This window comes from Mobula birostris, chromosome 4 (genome assembly GCF_030028105.1).
Source record: "Mobula birostris isolate sMobBir1 chromosome 4, sMobBir1.hap1, whole genome shotgun sequence".
NCBI classification, from domain to species: Eukaryota; Metazoa; Chordata; class Chondrichthyes; order Myliobatiformes; family Myliobatidae; genus Mobula; species Mobula birostris.
This window is the reverse complement of record NC_092373.1, coordinates 38,642,924-38,664,903: the sequence shown is the minus strand read 5'-3', so window position 1 is coordinate 38,664,903 and position 21,980 is coordinate 38,642,924. Positions and strand designations below refer to the sequence as shown.

Genomic DNA, 21,980 nt, shown 5'->3' with positions numbered 1-21,980 from the left:
TTCTTTATATTAAAGTGCACTGTTAAATATTGCTTCTATTTGGTGGTTGTCAAAGCATTAATGAAATCTAAAGATTTATTAATTGTCTGCAAACTTGCCTCTCCATAAATTCTGAATGTCCCAGTTTCTTCATCAAGTTCAATTGCTGTAACACCAGAAACCTTTCTTGCTTGCTGAATATTGGAACCATGCGTTCCGATTGCAAGTCCCATTAGATCCTCTCTGACAGTGAATTCTTCTTGGAATGCAGCTGCTAGCTGTTTGGTACTCTGGCAGTTTGGTTTAAAAAAAACAAGAGCCGTAATTATTTCAGCTGATTACAGACCAGACATTTTTAACAGATCATGGAATAAACAGTTTAAACTGATTTTTTTTTTCGTAAATGGTCCTTAAAAAGAACTAATTTTGCATGTAGAAGATAGCTTATGGCATTCATTTAAAAAGGTAAGCTTGAATACTAATGATTCTGTTGGTAGCAATTACATATGCCATTAGCAATTAAAATCCCCCCCCCCAAACAAAAACACATTAACATGATGTAATGGTGCAAATCTAGGGTCTCCAATCATAGCAATATTACACACATTGTATCAATCTCATGACAGATGAAAGCACTGCAATCTTCCTTGGTCGTTTCCATTTGAAGCCATACTATATTTTCAAGAAAGGTCATTAACCTGAAAGGTTAAATTGCTTCTCTATCCACAGATGCTGCCCCACCTGCAGGATGGTCTCAGATTATAACCCATCCTCTTGAGGATATCAACAGACAAATAATATTTCTGAATGTCAAAAAATCCATGGTATACTAATTTTATAGCAGTTCTGTACATACTGAAACTCTGTGTTCAAGCACTCTTAAAAGATGATCTAACTACCAAATTGGCTTGCAAAAGTGATTATTTCACAACAGAATGAATGGGAAAATATTTTAAATTAAATCAATGGCATGACAAAGGTTTTAATAATAGACAAGGGCTAACATATACAAATTATTGTCAAGACAATTATTCATTCAGTGTCCATTAATGAATCAATATAATATTTATTAGATTTAGCTTTATACTACATGTATAGCCCCCATTCTCTTCACCAGTCTTTAATTTTCAAAGACAAAATTGAAGCTGCATTCTTCTCTCCTGGAACTTATCTTTGTTTTTTTTTTTGCCTCTCCATCAACTTTCCTCCAAATCCTACTCCTTTGAGGAAGAGAATATTTTCTCCATCTGCATTTCTTCCACCCAAATCCAACAGTTATGTTGATGCTCTCCAGAAATAAAATTGCTTGTAGTTACACATTTACTCCTCAAAATTAACTCTTAATTTAGAAAGTCTTTTTAATTAAAAGCCAATCTTCTTATGCAGATTTTGAGAGGTTAAGATCCAATGTCAGGCTGCTGCTTTATGGTGTATTTTTGTTACTCAGTAAAACCATAAATAAATTAATTCTGAGCAAGAAATTAAAATGTCAAATCAAAGAGGAACGCAAGTTAACAATGCACACCACGGTATATGTAGACACACTCATCAAGGACTGAAGAAACAACTGGAAAAGCAATACCATGTACATTTCTTTACCCATTCCACAAATATTTATAACAACAACAAACAAAATAAACCTAATGGCTCACAGCAGTTACCTCCTCAAAAAGGCAAGCTAGGAATACAAAATCTTAGTCTTTTTTGTTCAAGTTACTTAGTGGTAAGTAATCGCTTGGAAGCAGCTCATACTTTTACAATTGTAAACAATATCCCAACTTGAATACAACTCAATTTTTAAAAAATCATTTATATAATAAATAATGCTATCCTTTATTTCATTAAGACACTTTGCATACCACAATGCTACAATTTTTTTCCTCAATGCCAATTTTAATGTTTCTGGCTAAATATAATTATCCTAGATGAAGCAAGGCATTAAAGTGGCATACAACAAAGTAGTAATATGCTTTAAAGGATCAAGACCAAGTTCAAGGGGTTTGGGTGTAGGGAAATGGCAGCTAGATATAAAATGACCAACAGCCAAACAACAGTGTCTGAAGGTGACTTTCCAAGATTATTGACTGGAAATTTGAGAGGATTAGAGCTAGGGGAAAACATCAAAACAAGGAGGACAGGATGGGGGAATTGTTGGGAGAAGGGGAAAAATTATAACTAAAGGACAAAATAGAGCTTACTAGGAGTCCCAAACCAGATTTAGGATCTGCCTTAACAAAATGTGATTGCAACAATGGATAGCTCCAAGTACAACAGTCCTGTACTACCCCCATTCCAGTTTACCACCTGCTAAAACAGGTCTACAGCAGTTGACATCTCCCTGAACTTACACTCATCTCTGGAGCATCAGCTCAGTAAAGACACTCATGTTAAACTATTGTATATATTCTACAGCTCCACTTTCTATACTCTAATTCCAAGCAAATCATTTCCAAAAGTCCTCGACTTGGGACTCAACATCTCCAACTGGATCCTTGACTTCCTGACCAACAGATTGCAATTAGTTAGGGGAGGCAGCCACCCGTACCACAATTAATTTCAATACTGGAGCCCCACAAGGCTGTATCTTCACCCTCCTAACCTACTCCCTCTACACCTACAGCTGTGTGGCTAGATTCTGCTCTAGCTCCACAATTGCAATTGCAAATGATACCACAATTGTTGGCATCTCAAATAATGATGAGTCAAAGTACAGGAAGGAGAAAGAAGAGCCCAGTGACAGAGTCACAACAGCAACAACCTTTCCCCCAAAGTCAGAAAAACAAGAACTGGTAACTTCACAATGGGGTAATGCACACACTCCTGTTTATGTCAATAGGACTGAAGTCAAGAGGATTGAGTGCTTCAAGTTCCAAAGAATGAGCATCACCAATACCCTGTCCTTGTTCAACCACATAGACACCATGGCCAAAGAAAGCTCATTAACTCTCATACTTTCTTAGAGGCTAAAGAAATTTGGCAGGTCATCTTTGACCTTCACCAATTTTTAAACTGATGCACCATAGAAAGCATCCTACACAGTCATCATGGCTTGGTAGAGCAACTGCTCTGGGTTGACCATAAGAAACTGCATTGAGTTATGAACACAGCTCAGCACATCATGCAAACTGACCTCCCATAAATAGACTCTACACTTTTCAATGCTCCAGTAAAGCAGCCAGGCTAATCAAAGAGATCATCCTCCCCAGATATTCTCTCTTCTCCCCCACTCCTCCCATCGGGCAGAAGATACCAAAGTCTGAAAGCATGTACCACCAGGCTAAAGGACAGTTACAATGTTTGAACTTGCAGCTTATTGCTCATGTGGACTACGCTTTCTCTATAACTGTAACCTTGTACTACCACAATATTGTAAAGATTAATCTGTGTGAACTGTAGGCAATTCAGGTCTTTCCACTGCACCTTAATACATGTGACAGCAATAGACTAATTTTTCTTCCCCACAATGGAATCTCATCCTGTGTACAACTGATATGCGAGAGTCACAATGTAAATTTTCCAGTGAAATTTTGATATGTCAAAACAGTTATTACTGCGATTCACTCCATGTAAATTTTCAACTGCAAAAATGAAGTAAAAATTTGAATTTCTAAATATCATCGCTAATATTTCTTCTAAAATTAACTATTAATGCAAGTAATTTGTCTTATAGAATTAACGATTCTATAATTGATCAGAAAAACTGCAGAGTTTAGGAACACAAACACGAGGAAATGTGCAGATGCTGGAATTTCAAGCAACACACATAAAAATTGCTAGTAAACGCAGCAGGCCAGGCAGCATCTATAGGAAGAGGTACAGTCAACGTTTCAGGCCAAGACGTCTTGGCCCGAAATGTCCAATTTAGGAAATATGTATTTTTTTAAACTATGCATGCTCTTTTACAGGCAAGCATGGATAATCAAGCTGCCACAAAAATAATACATTTTTAAAATGTTTACAATTTCCTTTTTGATATCATTCATGTTTATGAAATTTAATTCCCTTACTAAAAGTACTTTATATTCTATCCCCTATATCTTTAAAAATAAAATCAATGATTAAAGTCATCTTCAAACCTTCTAAGAACAAGTAGTTTAAAATGAAAAATAGGTTTTACTCACCTCCAGATGTTTAGTTGCCTCTTCATTTCTGGACACAAGCATGAGTTTTGTACGAATGCTACGCAAGTGCATATCACTAAGGATGCTAACTCTCTTCACTGTAGCCTCTTTGGTGGACTGGATTTAACAAAAAAAACATCCTTTGCATTGATTTAAAAGATTGAACAACAGATCTTCCACTCCTTCCTTACAAACTTTTTAAATCAGAGAACTTTAAATTGGACATTGCCTCTCTAAGCATTAATGTATACAAGTATTCCTTGATTTACAAAAATCAGATTATTTATAGGAAGAAGTCAAGTTTGCAAAACTAAACTGAAAATGTCATTACCCATTAGTTTCAATCTTTAACTTATGGTTGTATTCTTGAGCTCAATAATCTGTTAACAAAAACTAATTGCTTAAAAATGCATCAATAGAAGTACCCATACCACTTACAAGTATAAATTTTTTAAAAATATAAAAAACATGTATCCTGTTATCAAGAGAAACCTGCAACAAAGATATTGATAGGCTGGACATCCATCTTATGGGACAATATAGAACTAAGTCAGTAGAAGCAAAATCTTTGAGCTAGCAGTAATAGTGACTTTGTATGTCAAGGTGGCGACAAGAGAATTAAGAGGCAGAGAAGGTACAAACATTTAAATGATGGTGGCACCAGCAAGAAGTTCGATAGAGTCCGTGATGTTGATTCCAAAGGTTCTGATTGGCTGGTTGGTATTTCTGGTTGGCTGATGAAAGCAGCTTAAAGATGTCAGAACTGTCTCCTTTTGCATTTGATAAAAGTTTCGTAATGGAAATGCAATGCATCATCCATCATGTAGTCACATCTGATGCTATACTCTATAGATTGAATGATCATCTTTCAGAATGAATACTGTTATCTTGACAAAGTAGAATACCTCAAAGCTTTGTCAAAGCAAGCTATTCTAGAAATGATGGTGTTATGTCAGTAACTTCCTGTTCTACTTGACCCATTTAGATCCCCGTTTGGGAGTTCGTTGCCATGCAATTCTAGTAACTCTTCCACATCATCCTAGCTTACTTCATCAAATCCAATTTCATTTCCCAATGTCTCTGTATCTTTTGAGATTTTTCCATTGGCCCATACGAGTTGTACCATAATTTCTTTGTTGCACCATTCAGCAATGCATTGGTTGCACTACCCTGAAACATTACGACAGTGTGCCACTTTCAAATTTTCTAAATAGATTGCCCTTGTCATTCAACTACATGCTGCAAGTAGTAAGCATTGAACAAGGCAATCTTGGTGCATAGGTTGAAACAACAGTGTTCTGTGGCTAAAAGACTACATTAGCACCTTACTCAGTGCTCAGTATATATTCCCAAGAATACCTGCACTGAAAATAGGCATTAATTGACTGAGGTACTGTAGCAAGAACCAGAAGCACGAAGTCTCACTCTCTTCTAATGATCTTGTAGCCCTGAAATGCCCAGGGCTCAGTGTGAAAATGATGCTTGTGAAGTCTGGTGTTGAGTAGTGTAGAACATGTGGTGGAGCCGCTCAGTAGAGACCCAGGGATCAAACTACATCTCACTGAACACTGACAGTGCAGGCCATTAATAGAACTGTCAGCAACTACCCTGTATGTTGACAGACCGTCTGAATACAACATAAACATTAACTAGTACAGCACAGGAACAGGCCCTTTGGCCCACAATATTGTGCCAAACTAATGACATCAGCAATCAAATGCTAAAATAAACTAATCCTTTCTGCCTACACGACGACTATCTTTCCATTTCTTGCACACACATGCCACTCTAAGAGCCTCTTGAACACTCCCACCAGATTTCCCTCCACCTCTACCCCAGGCAGTGCACTTCAGACTCCTACGACTATGTAAAGCCTTGCTCTACACATCTAATTTGAACTCCCCCCTCCCCACCTTTTCACCTTAATTATATGCTCCCTGGTAAGAAATTTCAACCCTGGGAAAAAGGTAACAGCTGTCTATGCCCCTCCAATCTTATAAGCCTGCATATCTCCCACCAGGCTCTGCCACTCCAGAGAAAGCAACCAAAGTTTGTCTAGCCTTTCATTATAGCAAAGCACTCCAATCCAGGCAGCATCCCAGTAAATCTCTTCTGTACCATCTTCAAAGCCTCTACATCCTTCCTACAAAGGGACAACCAGAAATGAATTCAATTCTCCAGATGCAGCCTAAAGTTTTTTTAAAACTATAACAAAACCTCCTGACTCCCGAATTCAGTTCCTTAGCTAGTAAAGACAAGCATTCTATATGCCGTCTTTATCACGCCTACGATCAATGAATAAAATTTCACCACTGCCTACAAGGAGTTGGTATATTCTCCCCATGACCACGTGGACTTCTTCCAGTGCTCCAGTTTCCTCCCACATTCCGAAGGTGTATGGGTATTGGTCACATGGGCGTAATTGGGCAGCACAGGCAAATTGAGCTGAAATAGCCTGTGACCATGCTGCAATCTCTAAATAAAATAAATAAAACCGGTGAGGCCACTTTCAGGAAGCTATAGACTTGGACCCCAATAGCCTCTATACATCAAAGGGTTTTATCCCTTTATACTTATTTAGAAATATGGCATAGAATAAGCCCTTCGAGCTGCACTGCCAGGTAACCCACCGATTTAATCCTAACCTGATTTACAATGTCTAGTTAACCTACTAAATGGTATGTCTTTGGACTATGGGAGGAAACCCATGCAAATTTGTGATCCCCAAAAGTTCAACACTTCACATTTGGCTGGGTCAAACCCCACCTGCCATTTCTCCACTCATACCTGCAACTAATCTACATCTCCTTTGCCAGTTTTCTATGCTATATACAGCAATCTTCATATCATCTGTAAACTTACTAAACCACCCACCCTCCTACTGCTGCTGCAAAACAAATTTCATCACAGATCAGTGGCATAAAAGTATTTGGGAAACCCTACTCTACAGTTTATCTGACTGTCTGGATATAATGTAATGGAAGAGCTGCTTCCCTTCTCTGTTTAGCTCCATGCCCCCACCCCCCCCGTCCCCTACCCAGATACTTCTTACGGCAACAAGCTCCACTGCCGAGGCCATTACCACTGAAAAGCTATAGGGTGGAGAGTGCCGCTCACCCAGAGGACAAGACAGTCGCTCAATCATGTTAAAGAGGAAGTGATGTAGGAGAACACAAGATCTGGACAGTCTGGTTTCATTATCTGAACCTTTGCTGCAGGAACACCAATAACAAACAGACATGGGCAACGTTCCCAGATTTATTTATTTATTTAACAGCTGCTCAGACTGAAAACTGCGCAGCATTTTATACTGACATTATAAAAACAAAATTCTATCTGCATGGCAACAAAGACTATATGCATGGGAACATTTCAATTACTGCTTGGCTGTGCACCTGTACATGTTAGAAGGAACAGTGAACAAAGGCTAAGGCCAGGTTCCTGGTGCAACACTAGTCAGGCCAAAAGGGTCACTTGATTCTGACAGCCACATTCTCAATCTTAATCAGATCTTTAAAGCACTATGAATGATGAGCAAGTAGCAGGGTATACTTTGCACAATATTGTTCAATGGGGGCCAAGGAAGAAAGAGAACTAAGCTGATATAATCTTGGAATAGTACAATCATCCACACTTTTTGTTACATTACCACACCACTGAAGATTGAATTGTTGGGTTTTGAGTGGTAGATGAAGAGACGCTTCAGCCACAGGTGCAAGACAATTTTAGGTTACAGTATCTTCAAGCCTGGAGCAGCTTCTTCCCTCTAAATCAGGGCTTCCCAATCTTTTTTATGCCATGGACCTCTACCACTAACCGAGGGGTTCACAGACCACAGGTTGGGAACCCCTGCTCTAAATGAATGCACAAAGAGCAATCTCTTTCAAAACACCCCACCTTGTGTCTAGGAGAGAAGCTAACTTTCTTGATTTACAATTCAGTTTGATTGTAAAAGCTTTCAACCCTGTGGTAACTACACCTGCTGCTTTCCCCACAAGATGCATACTAATACAATTACTACACACATCATTCAAAAAAAATCAGTAAAGACCGGTTTGAACACATCAGCGTTTTGAGAAACAGCATCGGCCTTCACATTCAAGTCTTGCATTATTCTCTTGTAGCAAAGATATGTATTCTAAATAATATTTAACATTAAAAATTTGTAAATCAAGGAGTTTTATTAATTTATAGTTTCAAGTTGCTTTTCTCTGTCAATAAGAATCCCCAGCCATCAAATTAAATGCTACCATTACAAAGCATATGAATCTTTAGTTGCACTTAGAATGTCAAACTGTCCCCATCTCACAGTACTCAAACTGCACAACTGTCAATGAACGCGTAGAATTCCGATAATTAATCTCCACAAAATAAATTGAGCAATTTCCACATGGGTTATCAGAGCTAAGTTATATTCCACCCACAATGATGTTTTAAAGGATTGCTATAACTAGTGACAAAACTGAGACAATTGCAAAAATGCACAATTTGCACATTCAAGTCCAAATTTTATTTTTGTAAAAAAGCAAATATTCTTCCAGCCTAACTTCTATTAATGAATATATTTGCCTATTAATCTTTACTTCAAATCAAAACTACTGAAATTGAAATACTTTTAAAATTTATAACATCCAAGGACATAATAAGTGGAAGTGAGAGATAGCCAATGAGCTTCGAGACAACTCAACCTTTCAATGAAATGAATGTCCCTGCTGCATTGCTCCATGACTCTAATCCTTTATCTGAATTCAAGCTCTGTAATTCTCCAAATCCCTATCTAATGTTCAAGGTCTCAAGCCTTAAACGTACTTAGTAGCAAGGATCCTCATCTCAATGGAGATGAGAACTTCAAAGGTTCACAGCCCTGAATGAAGAAACTTCTCATCACACTCAGTAAGAACCAATTTCTCTTCCAAAGATTACGACAAGCCTCCTAAAACACAGAAATAGTCTTTCAACATCCATCCTGCTAGTTACAAGAATTTCCAAGATCATTTTTCTCAATGAAGTTGAAATTTTCTCTTCACATTTGTCCTCTTTAGAGATGTGCTTCATCCCCATAAAACTAAGAGAACGCTTCCTAAGATAGCAGAAACCAAATCTAAAGATAGTATTAAAACTGTAATCTCAAAACCCTATTATGATTGCAAAACACTTGAGATTGATTATGTGCTTGGTTCTTACCAAAACCAACAACTGACCAGTGTCAGCATTATAGAAAACGCAGTCTGCCTCAGTTGCCTTCTTAAAATCTTTATGTGCATTTTCATATGCACAGCTGCATAAAATAAAAGAAGAGTGTCAAATCTAGATGAAATACTTCAATACACAATTGACTGACAGGCTAAAATATTCCAGTAAATTCTGCTTTAAAAATACAGAAATTACATTAATAATAAAGCCCTGAAAATGCTAACCTTGATGGAGGACAGAATCAAACAGCACTGATGCGATACAGCCTACCACATTTGTGGCACACAATAATTTTCTCAATTGCTTTGCAAATCTTCCACCACCACCTCTCCTAGCCACGTATTCCAGATCATACTTCATGTATAAATACGGCACTCACCTTCCCCCATTCTTCTTTTTCCATTCTGGCTCCCCTCTTACCCCTTTTCTATTCACCTGCCTGTCACTTCCCTCCACCACCCCCTTCTCTCACCTGCCTTTCACTTCCCTCCACCTTCCCTTTCTCCCATGGTCCACTCTCCACTCCTATCAGATTCCTTCTTCAGCCCTTTACCTTTTCCACCCAACACCTCCAGGCTTCTCACTTCATCCCCCTTTTCCCACCCACCTACTCCCCCCCTCACCATCTCCTTCCGCTCCCAACTTCTTATTCTAGCTTCTTCCCCTTCCTTTCTAGTTCTGATGAAGGATCTCATCCCTAAAACTTCGTCTCGTTATTCCTTTCCATAGATGCTGCCTGACATGCTGAGTACCTTCAGTATTTTGTGCATGGTACTCCAGTCTGTCAATTATCTTGTCTTTGATTGCCAATTTCAATGCTAAAGGGAAAGTTTGCTTGTGCATCTTCACAATTTCATAATCTTGAATTCCTGCCACCCTCCCTCCCCCAACCTCTCACCCATTAAACATCCTTTGCATTCCCTGTCTCAGGTACTCCAATTTCATTACTCTTTCCACATCACTAAAGATCATTGGCCTGCACATCCTCCTGATATCTCCAATGTACTAAATAAAATCTGGAAATAATACTGTAGCCAAAGGCAACCAGCAAATAGTAATAATTGAGCCACAATTTAAATAAATGCATTTTCTACTTTCATTTATAAAGTATTACCAACCTTTCCCAGCACCTAAAATTTGTATACAAGATTATCGCAGGTCTCCATATTGGACTTGCTTTAAAAATATGCCATTTAGTTTATACAACACACACAAAATGCTGAAGGAATTCAGCAGGCCAGCAACATCTATGGAGAAGAGTGCAGTCGATGTTTCAGGCCAAAACCCTTCAGTAGGACTGGAGAAAAAAAAAGATGAGCAGTAGATTTAAAAGGTGTGGGGCAGGTGATAGGTGATAGGATCATAGGTGCCCAGTGAAGTGGCCTCCCAACTGTGTCAGGTCTCACCGATATACAGGGGGACACACCAGGAGCACTGGACACTGACAGAAGAAGCGGGATCTTCCAGTGACCACCCATTGGAATGGGAAGTGGAATTAAAATATGTCTATCCATGACAATAGACAATAGGTGCAGGAGCAGGCCATTCGGCCCTTCGAGCCAGCACCACCATTCACTGTGATCATGGCTGATCATCCACAATCAGTACCCCATTCCTGCCTTCTCCCTATATCCCTTGGCTCCACTATCTTTAAGAGCTCTAACTCTTCCTTGAAAGCATCCAGAGAATTGGCCTCCACTGCCTTCTGAGGCAAAGCATTCCACAGATCCACAACTCTCTGGGTGAAAAAGTTTTTCCTGAACTCCATTCTAAATAGCCTACCCCTTATTCTTAAACTGTGGCCTCTGGTTCTGGACTTCCCCAACATCGGGAACATGTTTTCTGCCTCTGGCGTGTCCAATCCCTTATTGATCTTATGTTTCAATCAGATTCCCTCTCATTCCTTCTAAATTCCAGTCGCTCCAATCTTTCAACATATGACAGTCCCACCATCCCGGGAATTAACCTCATGAACCTACACTGCACTCCCTCAATAGCAAGAATGTCCTTCCTCAAATTTAAAGACCAAAACTGCACACAATACTCCAGGTGTGGTCTCACCAGGGCCCTGTACAGCTGCAGAAGGACCTCTTTGCTCCTATACTCAACTCCCCTTTTTATGAAGGGGAGTTGCAACATGCCATTAGCTTTCTTCACTGCCTGCTGTACCTGCATGCTTACTTTCAGTGACTGATGAACAAGGACACCTAGATCTCATTGTACTTCCCCTTTTCCTAACTTGACACCATTCAGATAGTAATCTGCCTTCCTGTCCTTGCCACCAGTGGATAACCTCACATTTATCCACATTAAACTGCACCTGCCCACTCACCCAACCTGTCCAAGTCACCCTGCAATCTCATAACATCCTCCTCACATTTCACACTGCCACCCAGCTTTGTCTCATCTGCAAATCTGCTAATGTTACTTTTAACCCCTTCATCTAAATCATTAATATATATTGTAAATAGCTGCCGTCCCAGCACCGAGCCTTGCGGTACCCCACTAGTCACTGCCTACCATTCTAAAAGGGACCCGTTAATCCCTACTTTTTGATTCCTGTCTGCCAACCAATTTTCTATTCATGTCAGTACCCTACTCCCAATACCATGTGCTCCAATTTTGCCCACTAATCTCCTATGTGGGACCTTATCAAAGGTTTTCCGAAAGTCCAAGTACACTACGTCCATTGGCTCTCCCTTGTCCATTTTCATAGTTACATACTCAAAAAATTCCAGAAGATTAGTCAAGCATGATTTCCCCTTCGTAAATCCATGATGACTCGGACCGATCCTGTTACTGCTATCCAAATGTGCTGCTATTTCATCTTTTATAATTGACTCCAGCATCTTCCCCACCACTGATGTCAGGCTAACTGGTCTATAATTCCCCTTCTCTCTCCCTCCTTTCTTAAGAAGTGGGATAACATTAGCTACCCTCCAATCCACAAGAACTGATCCTGAATCTACATAACATTGGAAAATGATTACCAACGCGTCCACGATTTCTAGAGCCACCTCCTTAAGTACCCAGGGATGCAGACCTGGGGATTTATCAGCCTTCAGTCCCATCAGTCTATCCAACACCATTTTCTGCCTAATAGCCTCCTCTACCGTCACGATGAAGCCACACTCAGGTTGAAGGAACACCACCTTATATTCCATCTGGGTAGCTTCCAACCTGATGGCGTGAACAATTTCACGAATTTCCAATAGTGCCCCCCCCCCCTTCTCCATTCCCCATCCCCTTTCCCTCTCTCACCATATCTCTTTGCCTGGCCTTCTGGTGCTCCTCCCCCTTTTTCTTTCTTCTATGGCCTTCTGTCCTCTCCTATTATATTCCTCTTTCTCCAGCCCTGTATCTCTTTCACCAATCAACTTCCCAGCTCCACCCCTCCCCCTCCAGATTTCACCTATCACCTTCTCCCTCCCTGCCCCCAACTTTTAAATCTTCTACTCACCTTTTTTTTTCCCCTCCAGTCCTGCTGAAGGGTTTCGCCCGAAACATCAATTGTACTCTTTTCCATAGATGTTGCCAGGCCTGCTGAGTTCCCCGACCATTTTGTTTGTGTTTGGATTTCTAGTATCTACAGATTTTCTCGTTTGCTATTTAGTTTATTTGTATTTTCCCAAAGATGTGTAACTTTTGCAATAATTTCCAAGTCCCTTACACCTGCCCACTTTAATGTGTTTGTCTTCCTGAACTCTGGCTATTTTTGTCACGTCTATTGGTGCAAACTAGAACACAAGGATATCCTTACTCAGTGGTTGCCTGATGTTCTTAATCTGGTCAGATGTTGTTTATCCATTTTGAAATACCATGCGTTAAGAATGACAAATGGCTGAGCCACCTCCACCATGATACTGAAGAAAAAGCAATCTACATATTTTAAACAAAGATGGTTAAGGTATACAAGTGTACAAATCTTTTACTTACGCTTCCCTTAAATCATCTGGAACATCAACTGTGCACTTAAAGAACGTGTTCTTTGTAATTGCCTTACTTGGATTCACTAGACGCAATCGTTCAAAAGTAACAATTTCATTGTAGGTTGCATCGCAGGCAGCATACTCAATGACATAAAACTACATAAACACAAAATGTCAAACTTTACTACAAAACCCAATTTTACATACAAAGTGCTTTCAAAAAATTGTTAAAAAATTGCAAAAGCCAACACATTTACCAGCTTTAAAAAATGGTCAGTATGAAGGCTAGAATATATTTTAAACATCAAAATACATTAAAGTACTTAAACAATCCAACTTTTCATCAGTAGATGTACAATGAAGGACTAAGTGGGAAGGAAGAGTTAGACTGATCTTAGAATTAGTTAAGTCAGCACAACACTATGGACCAAAGGGATTGTACTGTAACGTTCTATAAAAACTACTGCTTCAAAGTAATCAGCCAGATCAGATTTACCCTGACTTTTAAAAATATACGAGAAGGACATAGCTAAACAATTCTCCTTATTGTCAGGAAGGTGCTGTACTGTAAATATAGTATACCAGAACAACTTGGCTAGAAAAACAGCTAATTCTAGAACAAAATTCCTTGGTATAATAAAGATATTGTCTCATATTAAAACCTTTGCTTTATCCAGTGCAAACTAGACTGGCTTCTATGAGGGGAGGCCCTGGCTTCTATGAGGGGAGGCCATGATGGATCATCCACTCTACACTTCCAGCTAAATATGGTTGTGAATACTTCTGCCTTAAGTACTAGTGTTGCATCCTGCCATGATTAAGGACAAGGATGGTTGTGGAGCCACCTTGTGGTTAAGTATTTAATGCTCCAACATTGATCATAAGTAAATGCAGCAAGACTACATAACTTTAATCTACTAATTGGTGAATAGATCATGTGGCATGCTGTTTAGCACAATGTCCTGTATTGTAATTTCATTTCATTATTAAGTGTACCTGGTGCTGCTCCAACAAAAGAGAGATCAGAGATGCCACACAATTGAACCATTTCACAATTTGCAAAAAAAATTAAATTCAAACGCAATGGATATCAATTAATTACCTCAAATTTCTCATTACAATGATATGCTTCTGTATTATTTATGCTGTTATTTATTTCACTTACAGTTTAAATTATTCCTCTTCAAAAGGTGTTCATAACTGTATGCCATATTGTATCATGGCTTAATTAAAGCTTTATTACTGCCTCTAGGCTTAAATATTGAAAAACCACACCAACAGTATAACTTGCAATGTATTACTGGGGCGGAAAAAAACAAAACCAATTATCCAGTTATTTTTTTCCACTTACATCTCCTTTCATCATCCGAACCTTAGCAAGCCACCAACCACAGGGCTCATGTTCATTTGCTCTCGAGTAAACCTTAGAGGGATAAAGGCAAAATAAAAGCAGTTGGTGTTTCATATAAACTTTAAATTCTGATACTACATTCGGTATTCACTCAAAAGCTATTGCTAAAATTGTATTGTTCAAATCTGCAAAACTGAAACTCACTTTAAGTATAAAGAATACTAGATACAATGATGCAAAGCTAGGCATAATTTTCACAATCTTGAAATTTGATACAGGTTTCCCCCGCTATCCGAAGGTAGAGCGTTCCTATGAATGTTGTAAAGTGAATAAGCAATTACCATTTATTTATATGGGGAAAATTTTTGAGCATTCCCAGACCCAAAAAAACCTACAAAATCATGCCAAATAACACTTAAAATCTAAAATAACTGTAACATATAGTAAAAGCAGGAATATGATAAATACACAGCCTATATAAAGTAGAAATACTTTTCTGCAGCACTGTCTAGCGCAGCGAAAATCTCGCGGAAGTGCTCTCAGCAGGAACACTGTCTCCAGTAACCTTTAACCTATAAAGCTGCCAAATCATACCAAATAACACACGAAAATACACAGCCTATATAAAGTACAAATGATGTATATACAGTGTAGTTTCACTTACCAGAATCGGGAAGACTCCAATAAATTGCAGTTTCGACACAGTTAAACACTTGCTTATACGAATAACCACCTGACGCAAACGGCAATCGCCTCTGATCTGGGCCGACATTTACGTGCCGAGTGGCACCTAATTAATTAGCTTGGTTATATCGGCTTTTTTCTTAAAAGATGTGCTGAGTACGTTCCGACTACCGCTGCACCACTGCATTCTTCACAGTAATGTATTAGTCCGCAGCCCGGAGGTTGGGGACCACTGCTTAAACTATGAAGCTGCCCTCGCCTCAGAAACTGATCAAACCACCCATGACTACCTTTAAATTCCACTTTCGCAACACTTTCATCACCATCGTCCAGTGCTTTCTGTTTCAGCTTATTAAAAAGACTGACTGATTTCTCCTTAAGTATAAGGAAACTTAACGAAACACCATGTTTTGTACACCCATCAATCCACTCAAGCAATAGACTTTCTATTTTATCCATTATTGGATACCGACTAAGAGAGACCACTTTGCTACGAGGAGAACGAACAGTAACATAGGCAGCTTTCAAAATTCTTTCTCTGCATATAAATAGTGCGAATGGTGGACACGGGCAAGATCAACGCGCGGACAATGTCCTTACTTCATTCACCATGATCGAAACGCTTAATTATGTCTAGTTTTACACCCTTACGAGCTCTTTTATGCTTTTCCAATACCTTAGAACTCACCTTGCTAACGGATGCACAAAATAAATCGAGATAAAGAACGTGTTTAAGCAATGCCGGCGAGAATGCAGTTCCGGGGGAGGAGCTTGGCTGATCGGGCGCGCGCTGCCTTTTTTCGTAACAGTGAAAACACCTTCTGTTAGCGAAAACACGTAACTAATGTAGGTCCTTCATAACAGGGAGGTGTCGTAAAGTGAACATTCGGAAAACAGGGGACTCCTGTACATCTTAAACACCCCATATAGAACAATAGACCTTCAACTTGAAAAGCTAAGACCTTTAAAAAGATCTGTTACAAATGAACATTTGCCCCTTTTCCAACCACACCCATTCAGCACCTTCAACTCTTTCCTGACTCCACCCACACAATTCATCTTCAGGCTGCCTTCCCCACCCATCCTCCCACCACCATTCCAAAATTTTTCCCCTTCCTTCTTATATTTCCCATTATCACCACCTTTATTTATCAGATTCTAGCCGTGGTAGCCCTGTGTCACTGCTTACTTCTCTCCAGTAGCCATCTCCAACTTTTGGACTCCCCTCCTTCCACCCCACTCAACCTGCATTTTTACTGCCATCTCATCTTCCTTCATCCATCGTTCACTTGCCATAGCCTCTCAACTACATAAGTTGATTAAAATGTTCAGCCACATGGCAATCAACCTTTCATTAATAAAAACCACATTAGCTGAGCAGATTCACATTACCCTTCATAAAAATGTTTTAAAATTCAGTGCTATACAAAATGTTTTCAGAAATAACATTTTTATATGTCAAGATGCTTATTTTACCAATATAGACATTCAAGGTTAGTCACAGACAGGGCAGCCAAAAGTGGAACATTTACAATACTGAGGCAAGTCTTAGGTACAAATATGAAGCTAAGGTGCCTAAGGCTTTTGCATCGTACTGCATTTGTCAAGTTTGTAAATCAGGCTTGAGCGAAGGATGTTGGGAATGGCGAGGGTGAAGCACTGCAAGAGTGGTATGGAACAGGTGACAGAGGAGTACCAGGGGCAGGTGGTGGGGTGCAGATATACCCAACCCTGAAACACCAGACAAAGTAATTTGATTCCAAGCAACTGGTTTATTGATCATGACAGAATGTCTCTGGTGCTTCCCACTCTCAAACTATGATTCCCCTTTCCCTGCCCCCTTCCCACTTTCGGTCCACAATTGAGATCCATATCAGAATCAAGATTTATCATCACTCACATAAATCTTCCTCCAAGAGGACCACAACTTTGTGTGGTTTGGAGGTCTGCATGCCCCAATAACCCGTAGAACTATGTTGACTGTAGTCAGAGCTTTATACGTTGGCTCTTGGTAGCATCACCCATGCTAAACAAGTCAAAGAGTACGGCCAGACTAAGAGTAGCTCACTGGTCCTGCAGGTTCAGGATTTCATCTCAGGACTACCAACCCTGACTAGTAAAATAAAATTCCAAGTGTGAGTTGGTTCATTTTGATAGGTCAAATATGACAGCAGAATATAGTAATAATGGCAAGACTCTTGGCAGTGTGGAGGATCAGAGATATCTTGGGGCCCCAAGTCCATAGGACACGCAAAGCTGCTGAGCAGATTGACTCTGTGGTTAAGGCGGCATACGGTGCATTGGCATTCATCAATCGTGGGATTGAGTTTAAGAGCCGAGAGGTAATGTTACAGCTATATATGACCCTGGCCAGATCCCACTTGGGAGAACTGTGCTCAGTTCTGGTCACCTCAGTGCAGGAAGGATGTGGAAACTATAGAAAGGGTGCAGAGGAGATTTACAAGGATGTTGCCTGGATTGGGAGAGCATGCCTTATGAGAGTAGGTTGAGTGAACTCAGCCTTTTCTCCTTGGAGAGGCGGAAGATGAGAGGGGATATGATAGAGTTGTATAAGGTGATGAGAGGCATTGATTGTGTGGATAGTCAGAGGCTTTTACCCAGGCCTGAAATGGCTAACACGAGAGGGCACGGTTTTAAGGTGCTTGGAAGTAGGTACAGAGAAGATGTCAGGGGCAAGTTGTTTTTTTTTAACACGCAGAGAGTGGTGAGTGCGTGGAATGGGCTGCCAACGAGGGTGGTGGAGGCGGATACGATAGGGTCTTTTAAGAGACTCCTGGATAGATACATGGAGCTTAGAAAAATAAAGGGCTATGGGTAACCTTAGGTAATTTCTAAATTAAGTACACTTTCAGCATAGCATTGTGGGCCGAAGAGCTTGTACTGTGCTGTAGGTTTTCTATGTTTCTAAAACTGCTACAGAAACAGCAATGAATAATCCTTCTACATCTGAGTGCAACGGTATTCCTGATCCTCCACCCAGAATTTGCTTGACTAACAGTAGCAAAAACTGACAATGAATAGTAAATTCAAAAAAAAATTCTTGCATCACTAGCACAAAACAGAAATCACTGTTCATTTTTAAATGGCAATCATTAACATATTGGTTCTACATGGCTTTGCAGCTTTTTAAAAAAAAAAACAACTTACCTCAACCTCATCTCCTTCACTTATTTCCTTTTTGAGATCAGATGGGGGTGGTAACCTCACATCACAGAAAGGTATGCGACGTGCTGGTTGCCAACTTTTGAAGAAAAATCAGTTTTAATTAGGAAAAGTAAAACATTCTTAAAAGCTCAGATTGTACAAATATAACACCCTGGGAAAGGTTTCACTGTCAATGGAATGGTCTTTCTGTAGAAGCAGTGCTTGGGTTATGGTTAGAGATAACAGGTGCTTTGGAATGTGAACCGTCCAATGAAGGGAGTGTGTTTTCGTGTTGTGTGCCTGACACCGGTGTGAGCTAGGTCTTTTGTTCAGCGGGAGATGAAGGGAGAAGAGCCAGGAGAGAAGAGGTCATCGGACTCGACCCGGCGCAGAGCCATGATTCGACAAAGCCCAGGGAGATCAAAGGAAGATCGGCAAAGGGAAAACCCTGCGCTCCAACTTGGGCACATTAGACTACTTCATTAAAATGGGCCCTTTTTCTTTACTAATCCTTAAGTAAAATTAAGAATTATAAAGCTAAATCATTTTTCTGTATGCTGTGTACTGTCTGTTATTTTGTGGTCCTTATTTGTACCAGGGTAACAGATCATGCAGCATCCTCACAAACAGGGGGTTTTGGGACACGGGCACTTCAATCTCCCATGTTTGGTGGGGCTGGAGATTGTCTTCCCTAAACTTAAGCAGCCAACGGAACCAGTGTTTCACAAACAAGTACCTTTTCCACTTTCTACATGTATGTGTTTTATTTATTTATTTCATTTGCCACTAGCAAGTAGTCACTGACTTTCGCCAGCACCATCTTAAATCAGACTTGCATTTGGACCAAAACACTTTTATGCACTTTAAGGCAGGCCAGTCTGTGTTGGCAGAAACATCTCCATTGCCATCACACGAACACCAGCCCACTCCTGTTCACGCTGCTGACATATGACTGCACTGCTAAATCCAGTTCAAACAGAATGAAATTCATTGATGACACAAATGGTTGATGTAATCAACAATGACTATGAGACAGTGTACAGAGAGGAGGTAAAATGGTTGGTAGAATGATGCAAGCACAACAACTTGAGTCACAATGTGGAGAAGACCAAAAGAGAAGATTGTGGACTTTAGGAAGGTGCAGGCTGACCATTCCTCACTACACATACATGGCTCTTCCATGGAGAGAGTTAGGAGCACCAAGTTTCTGGCAGTGCAGATAACAGACGATCTCACCTGGTGCCTCAATACCACCTCTAAGGTCAAGGGAGCACAGAAGGACCTCCACTTCCCAAGGAGATTGCAGTGGGTGAAGCTACACCCACACCCCATTTTAACTAGTTTTTAAACAGGAGCACCATCAAGAGTGTTCTGACCAGCTGCATAATCGCCTGGTACAGGGATTGCAAGGCATCTGACTGCAAGTCCCTACAAAGGATCGCAAGGACTGCTGAGAGGATCATTGGGGTCTCCTCATCCACCCATTATTGTTTCATTTGGCAGCACACTGTGTATGGCAGAATGACAAAAAAAAATTCTGAACTTGAACTTGAAGTCCACAGTATATTGTGATATGGATACATTAAGACATCACTATTTCCCATCTTCCCCACCCCCCGAGTTCCCCAACTTTCATCACTTTCTCCATGGTGAATACAGATGAGACCTCGCTATTTTGTGGTTTCACATAGAAACCACAATGGATCCTTCAGGGGATCTATTAGATACTTTGAAACATTCTTTAAACATGTAGAAGCCAACTAAAGTTATTGAATTAAACCAGTCTAAGCTTAAATTTTCCACATCCATCTAAGAGATATTTAACCAAATTTTACAATAGAAAATACTTACTTATTCTCAAAAGTAATGAAAACTGAATCTTCAAACACATCTTTGACAAATCCCTAAAACAAAAATATACAATGAAAAAATTAGTATATTACACAATGTATTTTACCATCTCACTTGTATGGAAAGATTGCCAAGTCAAGTGGATTGCTAGATTTAAAAAGTTAATAATTACTCACAAAATTGATTGTAATACCATATAATCAATCACAGAAAAGGAGAATGACTTTAGTTATGTTCCACAACATGGATACAAATGAAATGAACATTGATTCAACATAGAAAAAGACCAAAGCAAGTTCGGTACAAAGTTTATTTGCATCAAATTCTGAATACAGACACAGAAGTGGTAAAGTAGGTCACAAGTGCGGCTATTGCAGTACGTATACAGGTTTCCCCCGCTATCCGAATGTAGAGCGTTCCTATGAAACTATTCGTAAGCCGAAATGGCGTAAATCTAAGAAGCAATTACCATTAATTTATATGGCAAAATTTTTTGAGCATTCCCAGACCCAAAAAATAACCTACCAAATGATACCAAATAGCACATAAAACCTAAAATAACACTCACATATAGTAAAAGCAGGAATGATATGATAAATACACAGCCTATAAAAGGTAGAAATAATGTACGTACAGCGTAGTTTCACTTAACAGAATCAGGAAGTTTGAGCCAAAATCGATTTGTCGAAAAAAAAAATCAGCACATACACACACTCGCAAGCCATGCATGCGCACAAACCTGCCTGCGTAAGGCTTCATGGCCATGGTAGTCTTTCTCAGGGTAAACACAAGTTTAAAGCAAGCATCTTTTTTTTTATATGAAAGCGAAAATCCTCTTTCAGTTAACGAAAACGGGTACTAATGTAGGTCTTTTGTTAAAGTGAAGTGTCATAAAGAGAACGTTCTGAAAGCGGGGGACACCTGTACAAATAAAAAAGCTCCATACACTTCCCAGTAGATTAGAAGAGTAGCACACGTAGGAAGAGAACACCTTGAAAATATTCATGCTTCCACAACACAGCAGAACTACAATAATCTATTTTCCGATCTGTCCAAACTCCCAAAAGTTTTGCCACATGGTTTCTTGACCAAAAGACACTCACTCCTCCAACAATTTTGTTTTTCCTCCAGATTTCAGTATTTAATCTCATGTCTTCTTTTCAACTCAATGAATTCACAGGGAAACTTTTCTATACTATCACCCATCATCATTCAGGACACTGAATATAGAAATTGGGATAACGCAGCAGGCCAGGCAGCATCTCTAGGAAGAGGTACAGTCGACGTTTCAGGCCCAGACCCTTCGTCAGGACTAACTGAAGGAAGAGCTAGTAAGAGATTTGAAAGTGTGAGGGGGAGGGGGAGATCCAAAATGGTAGGAGAAGACAGGAGGGGGAGGGATGGAGCCAAGAGCTGGGCAGGTGATTGGCAAAGGGGATATGAGATCATGGGACAGGAGGTCCGGGGAGAAAGACAGGGGGGGGGGGGGGGAGAGAGAGAACCCAGAGGATGGGCAAGGGGTATAGTCAGAGGGACAGAGGGAGAAAAAGGAGAGTGAGAGAAAGAATGTGTGTATAAAAATAAATAACGGATCGGGTACGAGGGGGAGGTGGGGCATTAGCGGAAGTTAGAGAAGTCGATGTTCATGCCATCAGGTTGGAGGCTACCCAGACGGAATATAAGGTGTTGTTCCTCCAACCTGAGTGT

At 39.9% G+C, this 21,980-nt stretch overlaps 1 protein-coding gene across 5 annotated transcripts in view; it reads right to left on the bottom strand.

The window, feature by feature from the left end:
* The window catches only part of fxr1 (FMR1 autosomal homolog 1), a 68,576-nt gene that overhangs the window by 33,614 nt on the left and 12,982 nt on the right, over nt 1-21,980 (bottom strand). For 2 of the 5 annotated variants that reach the window (XM_072255209.1, XM_072255210.1), the window contains exons 2-8: nt 20,274-20,326; nt 18,426-18,519; nt 14,574-14,645; nt 13,230-13,378; nt 9,285-9,378; nt 4,101-4,217; nt 99-269 (exon numbers count right to left, since the gene is read on the bottom strand). In XM_072255209.1, coding sequence (XP_072111310.1) covers nt 99-269; nt 4,101-4,217; nt 9,285-9,378; nt 13,230-13,378; nt 14,574-14,588 — 546 coding nt within the window. In that variant the 5' untranslated portion in view covers nt 14,589-14,645; nt 18,426-18,519; nt 20,274-20,326. Of the gene's footprint in view, nt 1-98; nt 270-4,100; nt 4,218-9,284; nt 9,379-13,229; nt 13,379-14,573; nt 14,646-15,945; nt 15,966-18,425; nt 18,520-20,273; nt 20,327-21,980 lie in introns of those variants that run through there. The other 3 variants (XM_072255208.1, XM_072255207.1, XM_072255206.1) reach the window with 2 other exon arrangements.